At 32.1% G+C, this 26,353-nt stretch overlaps 3 protein-coding genes across 3 annotated transcripts; 2 read left to right on the forward strand and 1 right to left on the reverse strand.

Annotated features, from left to right (window-relative positions):
• The first annotated feature begins 9,266 nt into the window (after positions 1-9,266).
• LOC103494227 (auxin efflux carrier component 2) lies at positions 9,267-12,591 on the forward strand. Its single transcript, XM_008455323.3, has 7 exons — positions 9,267-10,260; positions 10,438-10,842; positions 10,921-11,221; positions 11,520-11,605; positions 11,704-11,861; positions 11,976-12,052; positions 12,294-12,591. The coding sequence occupies exons 1-7, from the start codon at positions 9,414-9,416 to the stop codon at positions 12,358-12,360; spliced, it is 1,941 nt and encodes a 646-aa protein (XP_008453545.1). The 5' UTR covers positions 9,267-9,413; the 3' UTR covers positions 12,361-12,591.
• Positions 12,592-14,986: 2,395 nt separating this feature from the next.
• LOC103494226 (nucleotide-sugar uncharacterized transporter 1) lies at positions 14,987-20,741 on the reverse strand. The gene is made up of 7 exons (XM_008455322.3): positions 20,303-20,741; positions 19,104-19,255; positions 18,782-18,990; positions 18,615-18,708; positions 17,307-17,473; positions 17,033-17,203; positions 14,987-15,585 (listed from the first exon to the last, which is right to left on the reverse strand). The coding sequence occupies exons 1-7, from the start codon at positions 20,376-20,378 to the stop codon at positions 15,315-15,317; spliced, it is 1,140 nt and encodes a 379-aa protein (XP_008453544.1). The 5' UTR covers positions 20,379-20,741; the 3' UTR covers positions 14,987-15,314.
• A 1,993-nt stretch (positions 20,742-22,734) lies between these two features.
• Positions 22,735-23,588, forward strand: LOC103494225 (uncharacterized). The gene has a single exon (XM_008455321.3). The coding sequence runs from the start codon at positions 22,856-22,858 to the stop codon at positions 23,384-23,386; it is 531 nt and encodes a 176-aa protein (XP_008453543.1). The 5' UTR covers positions 22,735-22,855; the 3' UTR covers positions 23,387-23,588.
• Positions 23,589-26,353: the final 2,765 nt, after the last annotated feature.

The raw sequence follows: 26,353 nt of genomic DNA on the forward strand, positions 1-26,353 counted from the left end.
CATAACGAGGAGTTTATTCAAATTGGTACATCCATATAAGTTCAAGGTCTAAAATGATACTACTAGAAAAAGATTAGGGCTTGAAATTGATACAATTATTAAATTATTAATTTGAGATTTAAATTAATAAAATCCCGAAAGTTTAAGATTTAAATTGATATAGATACCAAGAAGTAAAAACTCATTACATTAAAATGGATAAAAGTTATCATCAACCATAACAATTATTTTAAAAATTAGAACGAGTGAGTGTAGACGACCATATATAAAAAATAACGTGATTGAAATCTAAAGTTGAATTAAGGTAAAAAGATAGGGAGGGGGGGCGGCCGATTTAGGTGAAACTGTTGACCTACTCCATTTTTGGTTGACAAGTGAATGAATTAAAACCATATGTTAAAATTTTAGAATAAAGTTTTTAATTAAAAAGCACACATGGGATGGAGCAACTCAAAGGCGTTGACACAAACAAAACCCTAGACCAGATATTTCTAACTTTTCCGCATTTGTTTTTCTTCAAATATATAAACATATAAAATAAATTAAGAATTTATTATATATATATATATATATTATTATTTTGATCAAACATTTTTTGCTGTCCATCCATATATATCTTTAGGTCTGAATTAGGTTTTAAATTATTAAAGTCTTAGTTGACAATATTGTTATCTAATTAGGTTTTCCTAATCTATTTTTATTTACAAAAGTCAACTTATTCGTTTTCCCTCACATTAATTTCAACTTAAACATAATAATCATAATAGACTGTCTTAATTAGTTGTGAGATTGAATAATGGAAGAAGTGTTTTAGGGCTTTGTGAGTTTATAAAAACATGTAGTTTTCTTTATAGTCCCTAGAATTTAAATAGCCTTAAAAGTCTTTTAACACTACAACTACATCTAAGTTTTAGATGTCATTGACATTCTTGTAAATAATGACGTTTTACCTTTTACAATATCTATTTTCGATTTCGAAAAGAAAAAAACATACATCTTTTAATGGAGGTTTTTCGTAGCTTTATGTAATTATAACATATAAGACGACGAACAAAAATCGTTACCAAGACAAACAATTTGGTGGTTGTTCCCAATTGTTATTGAAAGTCGGAAAAATAGTATAAAATAGGGTTATTTTCAAATATATAAAAGTGAATCACAATCTATCGTAGTTTATAATTTGTCATCTATGATAGACTATTATAGATTAAGATAGACACATGTCTATCTTAGTCTCTATAATAGATACATACAGTAGTCTATCTTGATTTATCACGGATAGATTATGATATTTTGTTATATTTATAAATTATTTATAACCTTTAAAAAATTTACTTATAAACATTTTAAATCTAATTGTCGAACACTATATAAATTTATTTTAAAATTTTAAAGAGTAAACACGCGTATTATTCAAAATTTAAAGCAATAATAAAGAAATAACATCTTATAGGGTTTTTTTTTTCTTTTTCAAGAATGACATGAATATATACTTGGACAATATTGGGTGGAAATTGACAGTGTTAGATGGAAACAAAATATATTTCCTATTACAAAGAGAATCTAATCCATATGAATTATTAAGGAAGAAAACGATATAGAATTAACAAAAATCGATCCTAAGTTTAAAAAATAAAAAGAATAATATATAGTGCTAATATCTAAATCAAAGTATGCTATAAAAAATTTATATTATTCTCCATTAATAAACTTAACGTTCTTAGTTTAAATCCTTAAAGCATATTTGATGTTGTTAAAAAGTCAATTATCGAATAATCATGTTTAAATAGAAAAGAAAAAAAAAAAAGAAGAAGAAGTTCTAATTTCATTACTTTATGGAAAAGGAAAATTCCAAACTTTTGATTCTATGAAAAGTCTAAGTTTTTTAACTTTCATGTTTATCAACAAATGATTCTATTAGAAATTATTATTCAAATATTTTGACAATTTTTTTCTTCTTTTAGAATAATTTTGACTTTTAATTTCCAAATTTTCAACTTAATGTTGTTATGATCCTAATTCAATGAATTATGCTATGTTTTTGACATATTAGTTGGTATAATATTTCTAATCAAAAGATTTTTTCTTAATAATCCTTATCTAAATACATATTTTGTTTCGATCCTTGTTTAATTATATTTTTGGTTCAGTTGGTGTTTGCGCTCTACCAATTGGTGTCGTCTACTGTTGTACTAGAGCAGCTTCTATGTATGGGTGTGTTGGAAACGTTGTTTTGTTAACCTCACTTTGAAGAGGTTGGAAGAGATGTTTATGTGATTTTCGATTGGTTCTCCTCCGCATTTTGGGAGAAGGTATTACAAGAAATCGAGATTTTTTCGACGCCGAAAAATGTCGGGGGAAGTGAAAAATACATCGGTAAAGGATCCCTCGACAGGCTTTATCGTGCAGCTTTGTTAAGGAACCGTTTTGCTGACACTATACTGAAAGCTTGAGAAAAAGCACTTGAAAAGGTTCGTTAAACTTGAGATTTTTCTTGTTTGTCCACTGTTAGGCTAACCCTATGATGCACAGACGCACACATATTCATTCAATGAAAGTTGTTTTAATAAAAAAATATATTCATTTAAGATATATTTGTTTAGAAAGTCATTGACTGACTTAGCTACAGGGTGACAAATGGGATCCTGAAAAAGTGAGAATGGAGAGAAAAGAACTTGAAAGATACCAAAGAGAATGTTGGCGGCGAGCTACGGATGGAGGAAGACTGAAGCTGAAGTTGCGGCCGCGACGAGGGACAACAATGACGATGGAACGGATGGCGGCGAGCTACGAACGACGACGAATGTTTCACTCTTCTTCGAATCCTTTCCTTTTCGTTTTCAGTTCTGTGTAAAACAGAAACGAAATAAATATTCATGGGATCTCCCGACGCACTACTTACGACGTCGGAAAAACCATGCGTCGGAAAAACCTAGGCCTTGGGAATACCCCTTATTTTCCACGTGAGGCTTTTCCCGACACACTACTTATGACGTCAGGAATACCTAGGCCTTTTTCGACGCGTTAGGCCGGTGTCGGGAATACCCTTTATTTTGCGACGGCCTTTCCCGACGCGTTAGGTCGGTGTCGGAAATATCCCTTATTTCTCGACGTCTTGTGCCCGACGCATGAATTGTGCGTCGGGAAAACCTCTTATTCCCGACGTCTTACTTTATGCGTCGAGAATAACTTTTTCTCCTGACGTCTTACTTTATGCGCTGGGAGAACCTCTTATTCCCGACGTCTTTTATGTCGACGTCTTTTTCGACGTCGGAAAAAGCCCGATTTCTTGTAGTGAGGTTTAGTTCTTAAGTATTTTTATCGTTGTTTCATCTTTCTATTTGTGCTATTTAAATTTAATTAAGCCAATCTCTTTTATATATATTGAGAGAGTGAATTTTTGGCATTTCATTTATATGTGTCCTCTTGCTATTTTCTTAAAAAAAAAAAAGCCTTTTTAAAGTAATTTCACTTTAAAAAATAAGTAATTTTACTTTGAAACTAATTTCTTAAAAAAAAAAGGGTCTTTTTACTGTCCTAACTCTAATGGGCCTTTGGACTTCATTAAATCTATGGGCCTTTGGACTTCATTAAATCTATGGGCCCAGATTCATCAAGGCCCAAAACCTTGGGCGTTGCCCTCTCCGTTTGTTATTCATATCGAAAAAGAAAAAAAAAACTAAATAATAATAATATAATAAGTTAATAGGTGAATTATTATCAATAAAGTTATTTATTTTTATTTTTTGTATTTTTTCAAAAATAATTAATAGGTGAATAGGATTTAAAAATGAATTAATGGTGTGTTTATGTTGTATATACAAAAAAGTATATACCTACAAAAATATTTAAATGAATGGAAGGTATATGATTGAATTTTACCTAACAAAGTGTCCTTACCTACAAAATGCTCAAATCTATTATCTACTTTGCTTTTAATTAAAATTTCTTTTAAAAGCAAGAACCTCTTTTCAAATGAACCAAAATCTTGCTTCACTTTTCTTATTACTAACTATTCTATAATATTAAAATCTTTTCTTTCTTTTTTTTTTTTTTTAATTTTTAAATTTGCCCAAAAAAAATATTTTTAATTTGAGTAAATAAATTTAAGGTTAATTTTCATAAATATAACAAACAACCCAAATATTTATGGGCCGTGTAACAAAATAAAAAGTTCACGATATTTTCAAAAATTTCAGGTTTGTCCTTGAATAATGTTTACCATTTTTCACTTCTTTTTCTACTTCTTCTTTACGATTTATTCATCTCCTCTTTATATTATTAATTTTTTCATACTATTACTTATTTTTCATTTTACAATATTATGGTTATTTAGGTAAATATTTATCAATTTCTTTGTTTCCTCTTCCAAAATTACTTCTTTTTCATCGTTTCTCATCTTCTTTTCCTTTTCTTCTTGGTACAAGATCAAATCGTTTAGACTAGTTTCAAGTTCGTTTAGATTTACTATGAGATTGTTTAGACTCGGTAGAAGGGTACAAGATTTTTTATATTTTGTACAAGGGTACAAGATCGTTTAAACTTGCTACGAGATAGTTTAGACTTACTACGGGATCGTTTAAACTAGGTAGAAGGGTACAAAATCGTTTAGAATTGGTTCAATCGTACAAGATCGTTTAGACTTACTACGAGATCGTTTAAGTTGGGTACGAAATCACTAAGACTGGGTACAAAATCATTTTTTTCACAAGTATGTGATTGATTAATTGTTGGATATTTTGGTTATTTCATATAGTGGACTCGTGGGTTTTTTTCTTTTTAAAAATTGTTTTATATAGTATAAATATTTTCGTACTTTGTTCTATTTTTAAAAAAATTCCTAAATTTAAATACTGTGAAAATGTGAAATAAAACATTTTTAAAATTTTAACGAATAATTAAAATATTCAAAAACAAAACTTGAGCATTTAAAAAAAACTAATCCAGAACTTATGACAAAAAGAATTAAATTATATTTTCCATGATTTTAATTTCCATTGGAATTAATTAAAATTTAAATCTGACTTGAATTAAAAAAGAAAAATCCCTAATTTTCTTCCTAATTATTTTCATAGACCTTAAGGTAGATTCAATCTTTCAAAGAATCTTGTATCAATAAACAATGTTTTTTTTTAATATAGAAAACATAATCATAATAAACGAATTTATTTCTTGAATTTTAATTATTAAGGATATATTTAAATAATCTAAAACCCATATAAAATTTTCGTAAATATAACAAACTACTCAAATATTTACGTCTTATTAACAAAGTCCGTATAGTCATTTTTTTAAATATTTTAGGTTTATCTTTCCATCTTTCCTCTCTTCTTCGTTATGATTTTTTTCTGTTGAAATTTCTTTCGATCGTCTTTCTTCTATTTTTTACGTCGTTTAGATTTGGTTTGCTACGATTTCTTTCCATTGTCTTTCTTTTTTTCTTATATTTTTTTACGTCGTTTAAATTAGGGCAACCCAATCATTTTAGATTGAAGTAGCTAAATCTAAATAATTGTGTAGCAAAAGAATTAAAAAAAAAACCGTTTAGCAAAATATAAACGACCATATACTAAAAGAATTAAAAAAAAAATTGTTTAGCCAAATTTAAACGATCATGTACCAAATAATCTTGAAAAAATAAATGATCATGAAAACAAATATAAATGATAAGCTAACAAAGGCATCGTGTAAGAAATTTTGGAAAAAAAAATCATTTGTATAACCAAATTAAACACGATAGAATTGAAAAGATAAATAGTTTATATTTGGCTAAACGACTGTGTACCAAATATATTACACACGTGGTTGACATGATATTTTTATATTTTTTATTGTGGATCCCTGGTTTTTTTTTCCGTTTTTTGAATTATTTTATACAGTTTTTTATATTTTTAAAAAGATCTCTATATACATCGACCGTGTATTATAATATAAAAAAGTTGTATTATAATATGAATATGAATATAAATACTACACTCTGAGAACTAAAATGAAGACAGAATATATTCCAAATCTCACATCTGTTATAGCACACATCTCCTAAAAAAAATTAATTGATTTTCACACTATATAACAACAACAATATAGTAATTAATGGGTCAAATCAACCATTTGGGATGTAAAAAAGAAAAAAGAAAAATGAAGTTAGATTAGTTCCCAACGTCCAGAACCTTTTTCGATTTATATATACACACATACATATGAATTTTATGATTGAAAGTAAACGATATAATTTGAAAGTCTTTTAGGAAAATATGTATTATGTAATGAAATCTACTTAAACAAATCTCGAGTATGGAAATATATTTGTCACATTTCATGCGTAGACCTACACTCTTTTCTTCTCTCCATTTATACAACGTTTTGGTGATGTTTTAAATACTAAATTTATATGAACACTCTGAAGAAGAAAATAAAAGATAAAAAAAAAAAAATATAATAATAGTAAGTTGATATAAAATTATTATTAAAATGTTTTTAAAAATATTATGTCATGTGTAATCTCTGGAAGATTTAAACTTGTAAAACTCCCAGAAGATAAGCATATATTGCAGATTTTGTTTTTCTTTCAAAATATTAAACTAAAAGAAATAAATAAAATTGGTGAGATAGAACTTGAAATTAAATGGCTCAAGTTTCACGAAACATTTCTTTAATCTATATATATTGAAATCTATCTCTTTATTCTATTTTGAGCATTTATATTTATTGTCTAATTTTAATATCATTATTTTCAATAAATTTTAAAAGTGAGTTCGTATTCCGAAATATAATCAATTAAATCAAATATTTTATAAATATAATAAAATATTATTCAATATCCGCTAATTATCTAAAATATAAATAGTAATATTTTGCTATATGAAATCTTATATAAATTCTCTAAATTTATTGACATCTCTACGATAACTTATATTATTTTATATTCTACTCGTAGCCAACACACAATATTAGTAAGTAAATCAGGTAAATGTTTGTTTTGATTTTTTAGCTTTCTAACAAATTTGTTAAAAATGAAAACTATTGTTATTATAATAAAGTAGAACAATTTGGGTGTAAAGGGAGTGTTTAAGTGATGCATGTGCATGGGTTTGAATAAAACTCCCTACTGTGGCGCCGACTATGTTGTTTCCTTTAAAACAAATACATATCTCTCTTTCAACGACAATCTCTGACCTTCACTCATTATTTTAACACACCATATGTATATATATATATATATATATGTGAATATGTCCTTTCTTAACGCATCCATGCATCCCTCTTTCTCATTGGATCTCTAAACAAAGCAACCAACGTAACAACTGCCTGCCATTGCTTACTGTTGATCCCTTCTTTAATTACCATTTACCACTCACTTTGTACCTTCGATTGACTTTTTGACACAATGTTTATTTCATTATCTTTTCTCTCATTTGTTGTCAGATCAAAAACTTACTGGGTGGTAACCCTTGACATCAACACAAACTCTTACGCGAGCTTAGTCGACGTGTATGTATACTGATATATTGTTGCTTTTCTCTCATTTTTCACATTTGGATATGGGTTTCGATTTTTGTTATATGTCCCTAACACAAAATTGATATACTATTGTTTGTTTCCATCTCTAATACACATGCAATGATACAAAACTGTCCATCATGTACGTCATAGAGTAGAATATATTTTTAGTAATATAGTCATCGAAAAATAAAGTGCGTTTCAAGAGAATTTTCCTAAACACAAATTTGAAATAAGGGATTAGTGTGTTTCCAAGATTTTAAAAAATTCGTAAACATTTGTGGATCTTGAAATTTTGTTGACGAAAGCTTCATATAATACCGTAAAAATAATATGAAAAAGTGTAAGGAATAGGGTTTGAACTATGTATAGAAAGACCTAACTAATAATATATTATATTAAAAACATACAATTGAGGGACCGAACCTATAGTAAATCCACCGTTTTATTTGCAAATACAAAATAAACATTAAAGAAAAATACAAAAACAGACCGTTCATCTCCCCCTTTTCTCCTTCTTCTTCACATTCCTTGTATCAAATGAATGAGTTTGTTTATTGTTACATATAAAAAGTATACGTTAAAAATTAATGTGTGTATTTATATATGTATATAAACTTTGATTGACATAAAGACAAAAAGGTCTATATAATATATTTTCTCCAAAAAAAAGTTGTATTATAATATTAGTATGAATATGAATATCTACCATTTGAGAACTAAAGTGTAAGACAGAGAATATATTCCATATCTAAAAATCAAATCACATCTTTTATAGGACATCTCATAAACTACCGATGGCAAGCAACAAACAAGAAACTAATTGCTTTTCAATCTATATTGAGTTTACAACATTAAAATCTAACATTTGGTAATTTGTAAACTACGTGAAGTCAACTTGAGGCAGAGTTCAACAAGAAAGTCCATAAAATGTAAATGAAAACTAAATTAAAACAAATCCTAAGTATGGAATGACAATCTTTCTCTCACTCAATTTAAAAATCTCTCACATTAATTGTTTACCTCGGTTTATGTGTTGACCTACCTTTCTTCTTCTCCATTTCTTCAACGGTATCCTCATTCAAGACGTATATAAAAGAAATTAACTAATAAGGAATGTATCAAATCTTTAACAGTAAACTTATGCGACCACTTTCAAAAAAAAAAAAAAAAAAATAGCAAGAGTACGTAATTATATTAATTTTAAAAAATACGTACATGTAAATGTGAAAAGATTTGAATGTGTACAAACTCTAAGAATCAAGCGTACATGTGCTAAATCTTAAATGATACCAAAGCATATGCATGTGCATGAAATTGACTTATAATGTCCAAAACCCCAAGCAGATAGGCATAAAAATGAAATCTCTTTTGTGCATGATATTAATGTAAAAGAGAAAACAATAAAATTGGTAGAGGTTGAAGTTCAAATTAAGTGGCTCAAGTTCCACCATAGTGTACTTCCAAGCGAACAAACCCAAACTTGTTAATAATTATCTCATAATAGATTTAAAATTTATATAAAATATTAAAAAATACATGGGCTATATTTTCCAGCATGATTATAGTTACTAACGCACTTGCATGTTCGTTAGAGTTTTTATTTTCTTCATATAATTGGTTGAGCTATGTATGATTTTATCTTAAAAGATGAAAGATTATGTCAATTGTCATCGAGTTGAGTGGGTTAGAACTTTGGAGTTTTGAGTATATAAAGAATAGAGAATCATCCAAATCTTTTCTCTTTCCCTCTTCCCCTTCTCTTCCATCATCCTCATGTGACCCAAACATTGAGGAAAAAGATATTAATAAAAGCAAACAATCCATTTCTCCTTCTTCTTTCTTCTTTCTTCTTTCTTCTTTCTTCTTTCTTCTTCTTCTTCCTTACATTTCTCTGTAAATCAAACAAAAAAATGATCACCGGAAAAGACATATACGATGTATTTTCAGCAATTGTTCCACTATATGTTGCAATGATATTAGCTTATGGCTCTGTTAAATGGTGGAAGATCTTCACTCCCGATCAATGCTCCGGAATCAATCGTTTTGTCGCCGTCTTCGCCGTTCCATTACTCTCTTTCCATTTCATCTCCTCCAACGATCCCTACGCCATGAACTACCAATTCATCGCCGCTGATTCCCTCCAAAAGGTTGTCATCCTATTTGCTCTGTTTCTATGGCAGAGCTTCTCAAAACAGGGAACTCTTGAATGGATGATCACTCTGTTTTCCCTTTCAACTCTCCCCAACACTCTCGTTATGGGAATCCCTCTTCTTAAAGCCATGTATGGAGATTTCTCTGGCAATCTTATGGTCCAAATTGTTGTTTTGCAAAGCATAATTTGGTACACTTTAATGCTCTTCATGTTCGAATACAGAGGAGCTAAGCTTTTGATAACAGAGCAGTTCCCGGAGACGGCTGGATCGATTACTTCATTTCGTGTCGATTCCGATGTGGTTTCGTTGAATGGGAGAGAGCAATTGCAAGCGGATGCTGAGATTGGTGATGATGGGAAGCTTCATGTTGTTGTTAGAAGATCTGCAGCTTCTTCTATGGTTTCTTCTTTTAAGTCTCATGGTTTGAACTCGTTGACTTCCATGACTCCTAGAGCTTCGAATCTCACCGGCGTTGAGATTTATTCCGTTCAGTCTTCCAGAGAGCCGACACCTAGAGCTTCTAGCTTCAACCAAACGGATTTTTATGCCATGTTTGCTAGTAAAGCTGCTAGTCCTAAACATGGATACACCAATAGTTTTCAAGGTATTCATAAGTTAAATCAGGATAGTAAGTTGTTAATTTGGATCCTTCTAATGTCGTTTTCTTTTTGTATTATATGATAATTTTCCTTTTTGGATCTGCTCTAGTTTCTCCCAACTTCATATAATGATAAGAAAATGGTTAGAATTTTGTTTAAGCTTTTGAGTTTGACCGATGCAGGCGACGTTTACTCGTTGCAATCATCAAAAGGAGTAACGCCAAGAACGTCAAACTTCGACGAGGAGATGTTGAAGAAGAAAAGAGGAGGGAGGAGCATGAGTGGAGAGCTTTTCAATGGAGGATCAATGCCATCTTACCCACCACCAAACCCCATGTTTTCAGCTTCTTCAAGTGGAGGCCAAATGAAGAAGAAAGATCATAACAACAACACCAACAGCAGCCATGGAGGTGCAAATTCCACAGCTAACAACAATAACAAGGAGCTTCACATGTTTGTTTGGAGCTCAAGTGCCTCTCCTGTCTCAGAAGGAAACCTCAAACACGCCGTAAATAGAACCGCTACCGCCGCCGACGTTGCTGCCCTTGATGCTTCCAAAGCTCAACAAGAAGCTATTGCTGCAAAAGGTCAGAGACTGAACCTCAAACTTACGTGCACAATGCTTAACATAACGTAATATTTATCGGTTTATTGTGGGAATGCAGGGCTGCAAGAAGTGATACAAAATATGAGTCCAGGAAGGAAGAATAGAGATGAAGAATCAATGGAGGAAGGATCAAAGAAAAGGTTTAGAGGGAACAATAATGGATCTCCATATAGTGGTTTCCAAAAGAAGATGAACATGGAAGAAGAAGATTTTGAACAAAATAAGAACAATAAACAACATATGCCTCCTGCAAGTGTCATGACTCGCCTCATTCTCATCATGGTGTGGAGAAAGCTCATTAGAAATCCGAATACCTATTCTAGTCTTCTCGGCGTTGCGTGGTCCCTCGTTTCTTACAAGTACTCTCCCACTCTATCTCGAAAAAAAAACGCGTATACACCGAAGATTGGTAGAGATTATTTTAGTTTTGATAGCCCATGTTTAAAGTGCAAACTATGAACCTATAGGAAATAGTGAACACCGTAATAAAGAGAGTATTTAAATAGTAATATCATAGGTTATAATAGTTGGAAACACCAACCCTTTCAGAAGCAGTGAACTCGTAGCTCGACCAAAAAGTTTTAGTTCATTCTACTTTATCATAAACAAATCGATATCTAGACTAATTGCATTGTTGTTGATCTGATGTGATTACAGATGGCACATTGAAATGCCTACCATCATAAAAGGATCCATCTCAATTCTATCAGATGCTGGTTTGGGAATGGCTATGTTTAGTCTTGGTACGTATTTCATCTTGTTCTTCCATGTCATTTTCATTTTCTTCAACTCGAGCTAGTTCCATTGATCATTTGACGAATCAAATCGACCCCGTTGGCAGGTCTGTTCATGGCTTTACAACCAAAGATCATAGCTTGTGGAAAATCAGTTGCAACATTTTCAATGGCAGTAAGGTTCTTAACAGGCCCTGCTGTTATGGCTGCGACTTCCATTGCTGTTGGTCTTCGTGGAGTTCTTCTTCATGTTGCAATTGTTCAGGTGAATCCTTAATTTCAATTAGCCATCACTAATTACATAATCAAGATAATGATTCTTCGTTAAACATTATGATATAACATTCATATTCTTTTCTTCTTCATTACATTATTATAGGCTGCACTTCCTCAAGGGATTGTTCCTTTTGTATTTGCCAAAGAGTACAATGTTCATGCAGATATACTTAGCACAGCGTAAGTTTAATTCCTTATTTCTTATCATTATAACGAGCACAAATACTCTAATTTGACTAGCTAACGTGCTTAATACGTATATTTAACACAATATACAAATTCAATGTCATTTGTTAGAAACGATACACTAAATATACTCGTGTTCGTATGTTGTTCATGTCTCGTTGAATTTATGTTTCGTATTTGTATTACTTTTAATTATGACTAACGGTACTTTTTTTTTTCGTGTACATTTGTGCAGGGTTATATTTGGAATGTTGGTTGCCTTACCAATTACGATACTATATTACGTGCTTTTGGGAGTATAAGTTTGTTTGACAAATTAAGATTAATTTATGAGATGAGCACATTTATTGAGAGGTTTAGGATTAGGGTTAGACTTTAGTTTAATTTATTTAATCAAAGGGGGAAGGAGCTCATTAGGCTAAGTATATAGTGATCTTCTCTAAAGGATGATTGATTATTTATGTGACCAATGGGTTAATACCCTCACAAATATATTACATTTATATGTATTGTTTGAAAATTAATTCCCAAAAGTTCCAATTTTGAATTCTTTTTTCTCTCTCTCTCTCTCTCTCTTCTTACCTAATTTCAACCAACCATAGATTTGTTCTTTCTCTGTTTATCTTTTTCATTTCATTTTACTTCTTAGTACTTAGAAGTAACTCAACCAATAATTTACGTTTACAATTATATATACACGTTAAATGAACATTTGAACCTCTAACTTGTCTTAGATGAAATGAGATATTATAAGAATTATCCATTATAATAGTTGAAGTTTTTAATTACTATAACTTACCATAAAACCATTTAATAATCATCTTTGCTATTTTATAATCATCTTCTCTCTTAGACTAAAATAGGTTGCAATTAATTAAAACACAAAGCTAGGAAAGTATCCCATGTGGTTAATTAGTCATAATTTATCCATATTAATTGAAATTGATAGTAGATTAATATTGTTAAAGAAGCATTTGGATGGGAGAGGATATGAATTAGCAAAGTTGTGAGTTGGATGTTATTGAAGAAATGCATGTGCCTTTTCTGAACATAACCCTCCAAATGAAGCAATTAATAATCAAATTAATATCATATTAAATTTATGGCTTTGATATGAGATTTTTCATTGCAATCACACCTCAGTTTCTTTCTTTCTTTTAATTTAAAAGAAATCTTTTTGAAGTAATAAATATACATTTTCAAATTTTGGGTTTTTGTCTTATGGTTGTTGGAAAAATATATTCTTTTCTTTTTGTATACATATTAGATTAGAACCCATGAAGGCCACCACCAGTCTTTGACAATTCATTCTACCATCTTGACAGATTCTATTTTATTTTGTTTTTCAAACTATACATACAACTTAGAATATGTATATATAACAATTAATTGATCCAACCTCGTATTGACAAAGCAAAGAGGTATAATTCTAACTCGTTAATTACTTGTGTAAAAATCTCTCTTCAATTGTGATATTTTATTTTTGAAAAAATAGATTTTTTATCCGTCATTAAATGATAAAATTACTGAAAATATTTATAGATATATATAAAAAAAAATGATTAGAAACAAAAGACATATTTTTATATTTATAAATCTTCAGGTCCCTTTGAAAAAAATAGATTTATAAACATTGTACTTCTTTAATTTAAAGACCGTTCAAATTTAAAAATAGATGTATAGATATGATTTTTAAAAAAATAAATATTGTCGTGATCAATTGAGGTTTAATCTTAGCTTCACCATAACTCTGAGTGGTTAAAACATAGTATCATAGGAAGACCTTTGAGTTCCATGTCGAAATTGGGAGTTGAAAAAGAAAAGTCAATTGAATTTATATAAAGTCATCATTCTATTGGATGTATTATTTTAGAGAAGAAAAAAAAATGAAAGGGTTTGAAACAACAAGAAGACATCATATCATTTTTTTAAAAAGAAAAAGGAAAGAGTGTGTAAACATCAATGCCGACACCCATCTGCCCCATGTGCTCTGCTTTTCTCTCTATTTGATTCAAAACCCTAAACCAAAACCAAATAGGATTTGTACTTTCCACAGATTTGCCTTCAAGAATTGGGCCCTTCAGTTCTTCAACATATTCTTTTGTTGTATTTTTGTCATCTTTTCTTCCTGAGGATTTACTGTTTCTATTCACTGGTTTCTGTCATTTTCTCCATAGTCATCATTCATCATTGCTTTCACTGCCTTCACTTTCATCTCATCGTTTTCCAACCAGTATTAGACAAACATGTACATTCCAGTCCACGAGTTAAGAATTCAAATATCAAAGACAAACAAAAAATGATAGAATATTGATATAAAAATTTACATAGTTCACTAACAATGTGTTAGTTGCATTAACAGATAAAGGGAAATAGTAGTTAATTATTAAAGAGAGAATATTAGATTACCAACTCAAAAGCATCAGTAGATTTAGAGATAATGTACTCTAAATCCTACGGTTGATATCGCATATAGCAAGATCCCTGTAATTAATCGTTGAGAGAGCCAGATAACATATTCAATACACAAGCAAAAACAGCTTAATGGCAGGGGGTTGAGAAGACCCCTCCCCAAAGCACTAAACAAGAAGCATACTAAAAGGAATCAGATTCGAAGGTGTTCAGAGTTTGTATGTCAAACAGGCCAAAAGGAATCAAAAGAAGCATACTAAACAAGAAACAAATGGTCAAGAAACTTTTTATCTTACAAGCAAAAGTAATACATAGAGGGGACAGGAGTGTTCTTAAGTTTCTATTAAAGCTTGACCAAAGGAAGAATCTTTTTTGGGAAGATTTCATCTTCTTCAACTTATACATCCCAATGCTTCATTTAGCAAAACATGTTCAGTAATTATTACCAATTGAATGATTCTAATCATTACATATTGAAGGCAAGACAATCAACAAAGAGTTGCTAGAACATCAAAATTGAAGAAAGAAGCAAATTGCAATTGCTTCTTCAATATATATTTCATTTCTACATTGTATAGTTAATAGTTTAACGACTCTACAAGTCAGGAAAAAAAATTGCAAGAGAATAAAAGATTATGAAGCAGAGAATTGCTTTCCAGATCCTGACTGACAAATTACTAAGAAGCCAAAAATTAAGCAGTGTACTCATATTAACATGCATATATCCCTAATCTCTAACAGCATAAAAATGAAAGAGTTAGCTAAAAACAAATCAATGAAACGCCTCCGAAGTATCCACAGGATATCCTTGACTTCATGCCAATAAAATTGCCCATTTCCTAGCTCAAACAGACTCCTCCCCTAACTTCTCGTCATGAGTGCTTCCATTTTCCTTGCTGAGCTTAGATTTTGGAAAAGTGGAAGCTTGTTTAGATGTTTTGATCTGTTGCTGTCTCAAGTTAAGGTAGGTATAAACAGACATGCCCATTATAGCTGTGAAAGCACCACATATACTAGTTTTGCCAGGATCAGCATTGAACAGATAGTAGTTCCCAAGAAGAATGACGCACGTTTTGAACTGTCCGAGTACGACATGGCTGACAGCAGAGGTAGCCCTGTAGAACTCAAAAAACTAAAATTTAAAAGCAGATCATATATACCTCAAAGTACTGAAATTTGGGGTCATCAGGCTAGTATCCTTAAATCCTATCACTTTAGAATAAAAATGAACTGTAAGAGACAACTTTCCAATGCTTCAAATTAAGCTTTTAGTTTAAAAAGGTTGGACCATAAACAACAGACTCAAACATTCAACAAATTCATGCTAGGCAGTTGGACAAAATGGATGAAAATCCAGAGAATAAATATTTAGGTGCTTCTGCATGATTGCACTCGCCTGCTATAACAATCGGGTCAATAATATATTTCCATCACATGGCAAGCACCAACTGAAAGACAGATTTTCCAAGAATAAAATTTTAAAGTTCACCATATACCAGTAGTTCACCTTGGAGTATCAATCCTTTCAAATAAATTAATATTCATATTTTGATTATTCCAAACATATGGAAAAGTTATCCAAATTCACATACATACACGACGAACAAACTAACCTCATCTCAGAGAAAATTTTCAGCACCAATAGAAGATCACAAGGGCAATTAGGTAGTCTGAAAATAGTTAACCTCGAAGTCATGGAAATCAATCTACGATGCATGGCAGTCCTAGTAAGGATACACATTGGTAATATTGGTAGAACTATTATGGGTGTAACTCGTAAAAGTAATTAGTTAGAGTTTAATTGATTATAAATGGGAGGAGTTGTGGACTTAAAAAGAAGGTGGATCATTATGGTCAGAGTTCCCATTGTAAGACTTTGAGAGAGAGAGATAGACCATCTCGAAATGTTATGGGTATATTGTAACTTCTCTTGATATTACAATATATTACTCTCCATATTTAATTCCATCCAAACAGTATGGAGAAATAGCCTACAGTAAGGCATGGCTGAGCTAACTTTCTACCTAAACATGACAGATCAGGCAGTAATTTAAAGTTCTTTGGAAACTGTTAGTTTTATGCATGAAACATTCATGAACCTTCTTATCATACACTAACTATTGATCTCCTTATCATATGACAAACCCTAAATGATGCATGGAACTAAACAAGATTTTAATGGCCTTATGGTGGTACAGATAGGATGTGTATAGTAAGAAACAAGGGGTAAAAGAAACAACTTCCCTTGGTTTCTTTGAGTGACACATAGGTAAGAAACTAAAACCATCACAGAGCTTTAAATTTCCATAAGTATCCAATGATTTACAATTAACAAGCCTACGATCATATTCAAAGTTCACTGGAATCCAGAAGGATATGCTTCTCAAATTACACATTGCCAGTTAGGTTACAGGACAAGATAAAATTTGGAACCGCATATATGACACTATTTTGCCCCTTATCACATACAGTGCATCTAATAGCATAGATAACGGTGATGTTATATACTACGACCAAATATGTTGCTTGAAAAACTGAGAATAGTTGTGATATTTCACGTACCCGAGTGCTAAGGCGCCAGACCACTGAAGCAAGAAACCCAGAATGGCCGACAGAAGAATAGCCAGTGTATTATCGTAGCTCCAATTGAAAGATAAAACACCAGGCGGGTCTAAGAAAGGTATCAAAGCAATAAAACCGCACAATGTAACAGGAGTTGTCTTCCACATCAACCTATGAAAAAAGTTTCAAGTTCAGATTCGATCCCTTGATGGTATGCAACATGAAAAAGATAAGAAGATAAATGATAAAATGCTTAATGGGGTATTTGACATACGCCAACGCAGTCCAATTCTCCTGCTGTTGCAGACTGGACCAAAGAATCTTATTAACTGCACTTGGAATGATCCATGCCAATGCAATACAAGCACCAAAGAGATCAAACTGCAGATCAGTCACCGTAGCTACAGCAACACCTATAGATACCACCAAAAGTGCTAGGACCTTGGCAACAGAGAGAATTTATCAGAATTCTGGATGAAGGCTAATGGTATATTAATGCATAACATAGACCATTGAGCACTATCACCCAAAAAAAGGAAAAAATACTCAATACATCAGAAGCTACAAGAATGACTACACCAGACAAACATTTTGGACTCCGGAGCTGTTAAACTGCAAGGAGAGAGGAAAAACCCTTCACAGTTATCTCTAATCAGTAAATTGAATGGGGAAGGAAGCTTAAGGAAGGAGCCTGGCACATAGTTTCAGAGTTGTTCTCATCTTAATTACACTTCTGTTATTCAAATCCCAAGCCTTTGCAAACAAGAATGTATAATTCTCTCTGCTAATATTTACCGTTCTTTTCTTCAGAAGACCACAAAACTAAAGTAAAAGGGCAAATCTAAAAGCATCGAAATTTGAACAGATAACCTATTGCATATATTTGCATTTTATGTTAAAGAGCTTGACTTCGGTCCATTTAATTTAAATGAATTCTTTAGTGTCCCACCCATAGCATGCAGAAGACTACCTTATTGTCATGGGAAGATCAATCCCATAACAATGTTATATCACTTCACCCCTAATACAAGCCTCAACTGCACCCTTTGCATTTGAATTGCAGTTTAATTGAAAAATTATATGCAACTGGAATGCAAAGCCATTGATTCCTAGACCTTGCCCGATTACAAAGCCCCCTCCCAGCCCATGACGAGATGGGTTTGTCAGGGTTTGATTAAATGCCAATGACCCAGCAAGACATAGATATTTAAAATGTAATATGCATCTTTCCTTCATCCACTCATTTAAAATGTTCTCATTAACAAAAATGCTAGACGAAATTTCTAATGCAACTTCTCAAGCACAATACTTCAAAAATATATTTCATCATCTCTCAGCTAATCTCAAATGTAATCAACTACGGCACACTAGGCATCTCACCAATGAAAAGTAACAACTTCTTAGACATTTTTGGATATCTTTGTAAAATTTGTTTTTGAAAGAGTTGACAACAAACGATCAAGGTATAACTAAAATTTCTTTTTTACAGTTTGTGATACAGTAATAGGTAAGTCATGACAGCTTCTGAAAGAGTCAGTACGTCTAAAAAATGCACATAATATGTAAAAGGAGTTTGTTTTACCTTCGAGAAAGAAACTTTTTTTCCATATAATAAAAATTCAGCCAGTACAATTGATGGAGTTACAGCAATCTTTGCCATCTGATAAAAGCCCACACTGGAGAATTGATATTAGCATTCAGAATATCAGGAAACAATATATTAAGGAAAAGAGGATTGTAGACTCTCACCTATTATACTTCAAGCTCACGTTGGCAAGCCCCGTAGATAGGGACATAACTAAACCAAGTGTAAGTAGAGTAGATGAACGGGTGGTCTTGGATAGAGGAGATGCGGGAAGGATAGAGAAAAAGTTGAAAATAGCCATCAATATCCAGCTAATGAAATAATGAATAAAACTGAGAAATATAGGGAATTTAAAGCCGACAGTTTTAAGCACCTGAGACAACACAGAGGAAGAAAAAAACCACCACAGTTACCGGCTGGGAAGAGGACAATCCAGTGCAGTTTAAAGTTAAAATATTGAAATCAGATAGGCATTGGAATACCAACCAATTTATTCATGAAAATAATACTGACTGCAACAAAGAAATTGAATGTAAGAGCAACAGCAGGACCAAAGGAACGTTGCTGCTGACGCTTGGCACCTTCAGGTGAGCGAAATTTGCTAAATAATGATCCACGCAAATCCTCCAGTGATCTTCCTGATATTACAAATTTGACCAATAATGTAAATTGGAAAGTAATACAGGAAGAAGATTTCAGGATTGAAGAACCTTCATGTAGTAATAAACGACTGATTTCTTATACTATACTATATTACAAAAATAATTGACTTCCTAAAATCAACTATTACCAGTAAAAAACAATTCCATCAAAAGAATCTTTAAGGAAAGAACAATTGTAGGACAAAGTAATCTATCAAAACACTACTACTAAGGGCATGGTTGAGAGAGATTCCAAAATTGTTAAAATCACTTTTTGTCATATTCAAACTCACTTCCAAGTGTGCCTTCAGTCATACCAATTTTGAAAGACTAAAAGCATGTTTGGGAGTGATTTCAAACGGGGAAGCGTTTTGAACAATTTCAAAATCACTCCCAAACATACCCTCAAGCAACTTCCTCATGGAATGACAAACTGAACCAAGTACAAGGCAACAATAGAAGGTTGAAACACAATAACGTGGGGATCTTTCGTTCGTTCTTTGGAGTACAAAAGTTCGATACCCATTATCTTGGCACATGCAAAATACAATGATGGTGGAGATCAATAAAATGAGGAGGAAGGTTTCACGGTGAACAACCAGTTTAATACTTCCACTTTGTTAAACATCAAAAAACAGAGGACTAGACCCTAACATAGCAGCTCCCGTGTACTCAAAACCAAAATTGCTAAGACAAGTCCAGATCTGATTCACTAGAACGAATTAGCACAATGCCAATAAAAAAATCCAAGGGTCACTAAATGCATTTTAGTATGGTAATGGAGTACCAAAGCCCTTAGCCAGTCTGATCAAAGACGCAACGCCCTTCATCGCGATAGAAAAAGAGACGGAGAGCACTTAATTTGAGAAGTGGTTATACTTCTATAAAAGCAAAACCTTTCCCAATTGGGGGCTTTCTACATTGATTTAAAGCGCTCTACTCTATCGAACAAGCAGTTGATAAGCAAAATTCCGAAAAATAAGGATGGAAATCCACAAAACTATAAAAAAAAAAAAAAAAAAAGGGATAAAAGAGATAAAGTACCCCTTTGGCCGGCATCGCTATCTTTACGCTTGAGAATCTTGCGGACATCCTTTTTGAATAAGAATTTGATGAACATCACGAAAATAACCAATAGGCGGCTGCAGCTTAATGAATCTCAATGAGGGGTATGAAGAGGCATGTGAAGGGTGGAGATGGGATTTGGGTGAGATTTAAGAAGATGGGTAATGGGGTGTTTTTGAAATGGAGTTGGAATGTGTATGATGACAAAGAATAGATGAAAACAAAGAAGCTAAAAGGAGGAATTGGGAAAAAGGGGGAAAAGCCCAGTGAAGTGAATGAATGAGTGAGTGAAAGTGAAAGTGAAAGTGAAAGAGAAAGAGAAAGAGAGAGAGGAGAAGAAGAAGAGACACGTGGGGAAAGAGAAGAGCGTTAATGGCGGAAATTGGAAGCAGTTGTCTGAGAAAGAGACGGAGAAATTCACGCGCCTTCGCCTTTCGTTTCGCTGTCGCCGGATAATTCTTCATAGCCCACACCTTCCTTTCAAACTTCCAACCTTTTTTTTTTTCCTATGGATTTATTTACTATATTATTTTCCACGTAAGAAAATAAAAAATATTGCATTAATATTGAAAATTGGATTATTGAAATTTTACCTTAAACTTTGGATCATCACTCCATCAAAATAAAACCTTTTAAGAGCTTAATTTTTCTCTTTTACATTAGGAAGTTTGAGGGCCATTATACATTAGATAATTTTAGATTTCAAATGTTATAAAGGAAGGTTAATGGGACAATAGTTTAGCAAATAAAGACGTTAGTTATCATTTCAAGATAGATAGGCTTTGGATTCTTTTTTGACAATTGTTAAACCAAAAGGCTTGAGAGAAGGGTTGTTATTTGTAAGTTTGTTAACAAGCAAATCATTGCTTGAAAAATTCAATTGTTGCAACAACTTGAAAGCACTTTAGCTGACTTACCAACCATCCAGAGCTTCTCTTAACTGTGTTACACTATGAAGGCTCTAAAAGAAAACTTCCCTCCTTCACTTTATAGGAATTTGAATAGTTTTCAAAAGAAGTGCTTTTTAAATCTTAAACTTTTTTGTCTTTTTTATCTAATTTTATGGGAGTTTTGTTTATTTTAACACGTTCATATATTCAATCATTTTTATTTTAAATTGAAGAGGTTCATACAATTTAATTATTAATTAGTGGCAGAAATTTTGATTAATTATTGATTGGTGTGGATTTTAGTTTAATATGATTAAACATTGCCTAAATAAATGAATTTGTTGAGTTGCTTAAAAATGTTGGATAAAAGCATTAATTAATTAATTACTAAAACTTGCTAACAAATCTGACGTGTAACTTAGGTTTAGGTAAATGTTGGAGGTGATTTGCATTTCTTCAAAAGGATGTATATCAAAATCTATCTACTCATAAATAAAAATTTATTACCAATAAAAGTCTATCAATCATAAGGACATATCAATAATAGATTTTGTTATATTTGTAATTTTTTTAAAATGTTGTCCATGCATTTTGTGCAAAATAATAATGGTAGAAGTGATAAATTGTCAAACTGAACATAACTCAATTGGTTTATCAATGTGTTAATATCCACAAGACTTATGATTTAAATCCTTTTACTTTTATCATAATTATAACAACATAGATGATAGAATTGCAAAAAAAAAAAAGTGCTTAATTGATTTTTTTTTTTAAAAAAAATTGATAAAAATTGAATAACAAGCTAAACAATTTTGTAAGTGGACATAGACTTTATAAACTTGATTTAAAAAAATTAAAATACAAAATCAAATTATTAATAAAGGTGGTTAGCTCAGGACCAACACGTTGATTGTGATTATGAGTTCATTCTTGACCATGGATTTTATCGTGATTTGGTTCAATCATCCATTGTTATATTTTTGAACATGAATATTAGTTGGTTGCAATTTATATCTTATTGCATCCAAGTGAGTAATTTGTTTTGATTTATTATAGTGTTTAGGTGAAGCGAGTTTATTAGGTATCAATAGTCTATTGATAATATTTATGTGCGTTGGTGCTGTCAATAGAAATGATAGATACCAATGATATTAGTTCATCGATTACATCCATGTATCAATGATGCCATTGATTTTAATGATATAAATAATGTTAGTCTATTAATGATTTCACTAATATCGCATAGACAATTAGAGGATTTGAAAATGTACTATTTTTTCATTAGTGAAATATCTAATATAACTTTCGTAGATGTTAGTGATATTGTATATCGGGAATAATGCAGATTTTAAAAAATTCATTTTTTTTTGTTAAAATAGTTTTAGACTCGTTCTATAGCCATTTTGATTTTTTTTTTGAAAAATAAATCTATACATTTTATTTATTTTTATGATTTTTATCAAATTAGTTTATAAAAAGTGTTATTTATCAAATTAATTTCTACAATTACGGAAAACAAAGGCTAAATTTCAACAATTATTTGCCACACTCGCAGTTGAAGAAGAAGAAGAAACCCCAACTAAAATCACACACCACCAAATCCCACCGCGGAGGATCTTTGAATCCACTCCAGCCGATTAAAATGCCTCCCAAATCCGAATCCTCCGCTCAGATCTCTTCCTCCGCCGCATCGGCGGATTCTCCGATCTCCTCCGTCGACCCCATCTTCCATATCCTCCGTATTCTCCCATTTTCCTTCCTACGTCCTCCGCGCCTCCGCCTCAAGCTTCCGACCTTTACCCTCCCTTCTCCAATGACCGTCTACGCCCTCGTCCTCCTCACTTATTTCATGGTCGTCTCCGGTTTCGTCTACGATGTAATCGTCGAGCCTCCCGGCATCGGATCCACTCAAGACCCGGCGACCGGATCCGTCCGACCCGTGGTTTTTCTTCCGGGTCGCGTCAATGGCCAATACATCATCGAGGGGCTCTCGTCTGGGTTCATGTTCGTACTGGGTGGAATCGGAATTGTGATGATGGACCTTGCTCTTGATCGGAATCGCGCCAAGAGCGTCAAGGTTTCGTATGCGTTTGCTGGGATTTCTTCTGTTGTTCTTGCATATGTAATGAGTATGCTTTTCATCCGCATTAAGATCCCTGCTTACCTTCGTTGATATATAGTAGAGAAATTTAGGATCTACGTCGGATTACTTGAAACCCCCCTTTTGTCTCGAGGAATGAAAGAACTTTTTTTTTTGCAGCTTTTGATATTCTCTGTGTAGGAAGCCTTATTTGATGTTACACATTATAACATTATCAATGAACTAGGCTTTTGTTATGTGTTTCTTATTTAAGAGCAAGTTGCTGTCTGAATCATTTCCTTGGCTCTTGTTTACTTTGCTTTGATTTGGTTGAGCTATTCTATGATTAATCAGGTTTGTAATACTGTAGTATGTGAAAATGTAAATGTGCGTACATTATTAACACATTAAGCCGAGTTTTTCTGCATACGACTTATTTCAGTGCTAACAAAGATGAAATCTTGTTCTGTAGGCTCTTTCTAGCCTCCTCAGCTTGCTTAACTTATCATTTCGCTGGAATTATTCTTATCTGTACTCTTGTCTCCTTGATAATGTGTTTCAAAAACCTCTACGAAGGATATGAACCAAACATTTTAGACTAATAATGGTTTAAAGGCTTTATTTTTACTAGTTTGATGCATTGCTTATGTTGTTTCTCCTTGGAGTATGATAGCTTGATGTGATCTTGTTGTTTAGGTAATTGACTTGTTACCTGTATGATCTGTCATTAGCATTATAGAATTATAGATGACAGTTAAAAGGACTGTCAAATACATTTTATCAAGTATAACTCGAAGAGTAAGCAAATTCTTTTCAAAAGTATACTGGCTAAAGCCTTGTTCTGCTTTCATTAATGTATATCTTTCCGAATTTGTTATATCAGTGATATCTAAACCATATGATTTAACTCTTAATTGATTTAAAGCAATGATTTTTTGCTATTCGATCATGTAAATGACATCTTGACCTTGATAGAAGATTGTGTTGGCAGTGTAAGTTACTTGCATATGTTCCATGGTCAAAACCTTTCACATGGCCCATTTTGTAACTCATGTTTAGGATTTAGGAGACTGATCTCTCATCTCCTTAGATACCTCTTTCTGTACACTTTTTCTTGCATTTCTGCACCACTCTTTCAGCCAAATGTTTTAGTGAAGAGTGTTGATTACATTAGTTACGAGTGGAAATGGCAGCATTTTGAGTTTTCATTTTTAGTTCTATTTGAATTTGATCTCATCTTCCAGTGGGAGCCTTGAATTTTTTACCATTGCTATCAGATAGTTTTGGTATGCAGAGAACCCTAATGGTATTTGTTAAAAATTTGGACGTTAACCCAACTGCAATCGTCAGTACTCCTTACTGACATTGGAGGTTGAAATCCTCATACTCCCATTGTACTATACATAAAATTGGAACCTAGGATTCTTGATTCACTAATAAGGGATGTATTGTTGACTGATTTTCTTTATGAATCTTATATGTTTGTTCTTTTTCTCAGTGATTGGTTCAGTTGATCAAAGTTCTCTTTTCCACTTTTTTTTTTTTTTTTTTTTTTGTTTAATTGTTATTGGTTCAAATTGGTCTATGTGTTATAAAATTTATAACGATTTAACTCCGATTATAATTGCTTTCATACAATTTGATAGGATTGTGTACTGATGTAGATCAATAAACAAGGATGAAATATGCTTATAAACGAACATAGAAAGATTGAATTGTTACACAATTAAAGCTTAGATTCATGAAAATTGGGAATTGTTTTGCTACTTCCTACTTCAATGTCAGTTGATTCACCGCAAATGTGCGTTTTTCTTTTATGTAAGTTTACGTTGGAATGCCATTATATCTGTTAGATTATTGATAATTATAACGACAGGATTACCTCAAAAACGCAAAATGTTGGATCCTTCTAAAACAATATTTCATGTGTATTAAGAAGTAAAACAACAGAAATAAAATGTTTATGTTGCCATAAAGGACCAATCAGCTCAACTTTCACAAAGTTTCAAGTTTATCATATATTCTGCTTACACACTGCCTTTGCATTTACATAAACAAAAGAACACTTCCCATGTGCCTTGGCGACATGAGACCATTGATAATTTGATAGATTATTGATACTTTAGCATGATCAACCATTCTTTCTTCCAGTCTCTTTTCCTCATCACATTGCCTTTGTCGTTGAAAATCCCATAATTGACCAATTTAACCACCCACAACCTCTTCATTTACAACCCTCGGTGGACTCCATTCATCTGATCGCTCTACTATATCCTCCTTGCATCTATCCACTGCTTGATCATGTAGGTGGGGTGAACCCAGAGGGTTTCCTTCCTTGTTTAGCTTATTGAGACGCCCAATAGAGTTTGGGAGAGAGGTGACTTAGGAGGAGCACCCATAGGGAAGTCATAAATGAGGGATTATTGGATGAGAAATCATAAGAAATTATAAAACGTTTATTACAAATTAATTTTTTGATCGTTAAATATTACAAAATTAATTTTTTGACCGTTAAACGTTATAAAATTAATTTTTTGACCGTTAAAGTTTTATTAATAAAAATTTATAATGTTTCATAATTAAATTCTTTTGACAGTTACTAATTCTCCACCACTATAAATAGATTCCTCACTCTCATTCTCACAACACACAACAAACAATCTTCTCTCAAATTCTCATTCTCTTAAAAGTTTTCCAAGCTGTTCTTTTTTAGTGTTTCGGTTCCAATTAGTTTCTGTGCAAAACTAATTGACGAAAAAGGGTTGTTTTATCCTGAGGACGACGAGACATAATTCTGTTTGCACGATTCAAAGTAGAGCCGCGAAACGTCTTAAAGAGAGCGTGTTTTGCGACACAGTCTTTCACTAATCCAGTTTCTGTTTTGCAGTCTTTGTTTTTTAACAATCCGTTCAATTGTTGCCTCGTTTCTTTCATCATTATTTGCTGAACTTTGACAATTTTTTGCATTGAAGACCGAAGTGCAACAACAATTTTAAGACATTCTTTTCTGCTGTGATGGCCGGACAAATCCAATCCGACTTGATGTCTTTTGATCTCAAC

Source organism: Cucumis melo, chromosome 2, assembly GCF_025177605.1.
Source record: "Cucumis melo cultivar AY chromosome 2, USDA_Cmelo_AY_1.0, whole genome shotgun sequence".
NCBI classification, from domain to species: domain Eukaryota; kingdom Viridiplantae; phylum Streptophyta; class Magnoliopsida; order Cucurbitales; family Cucurbitaceae; genus Cucumis; species Cucumis melo.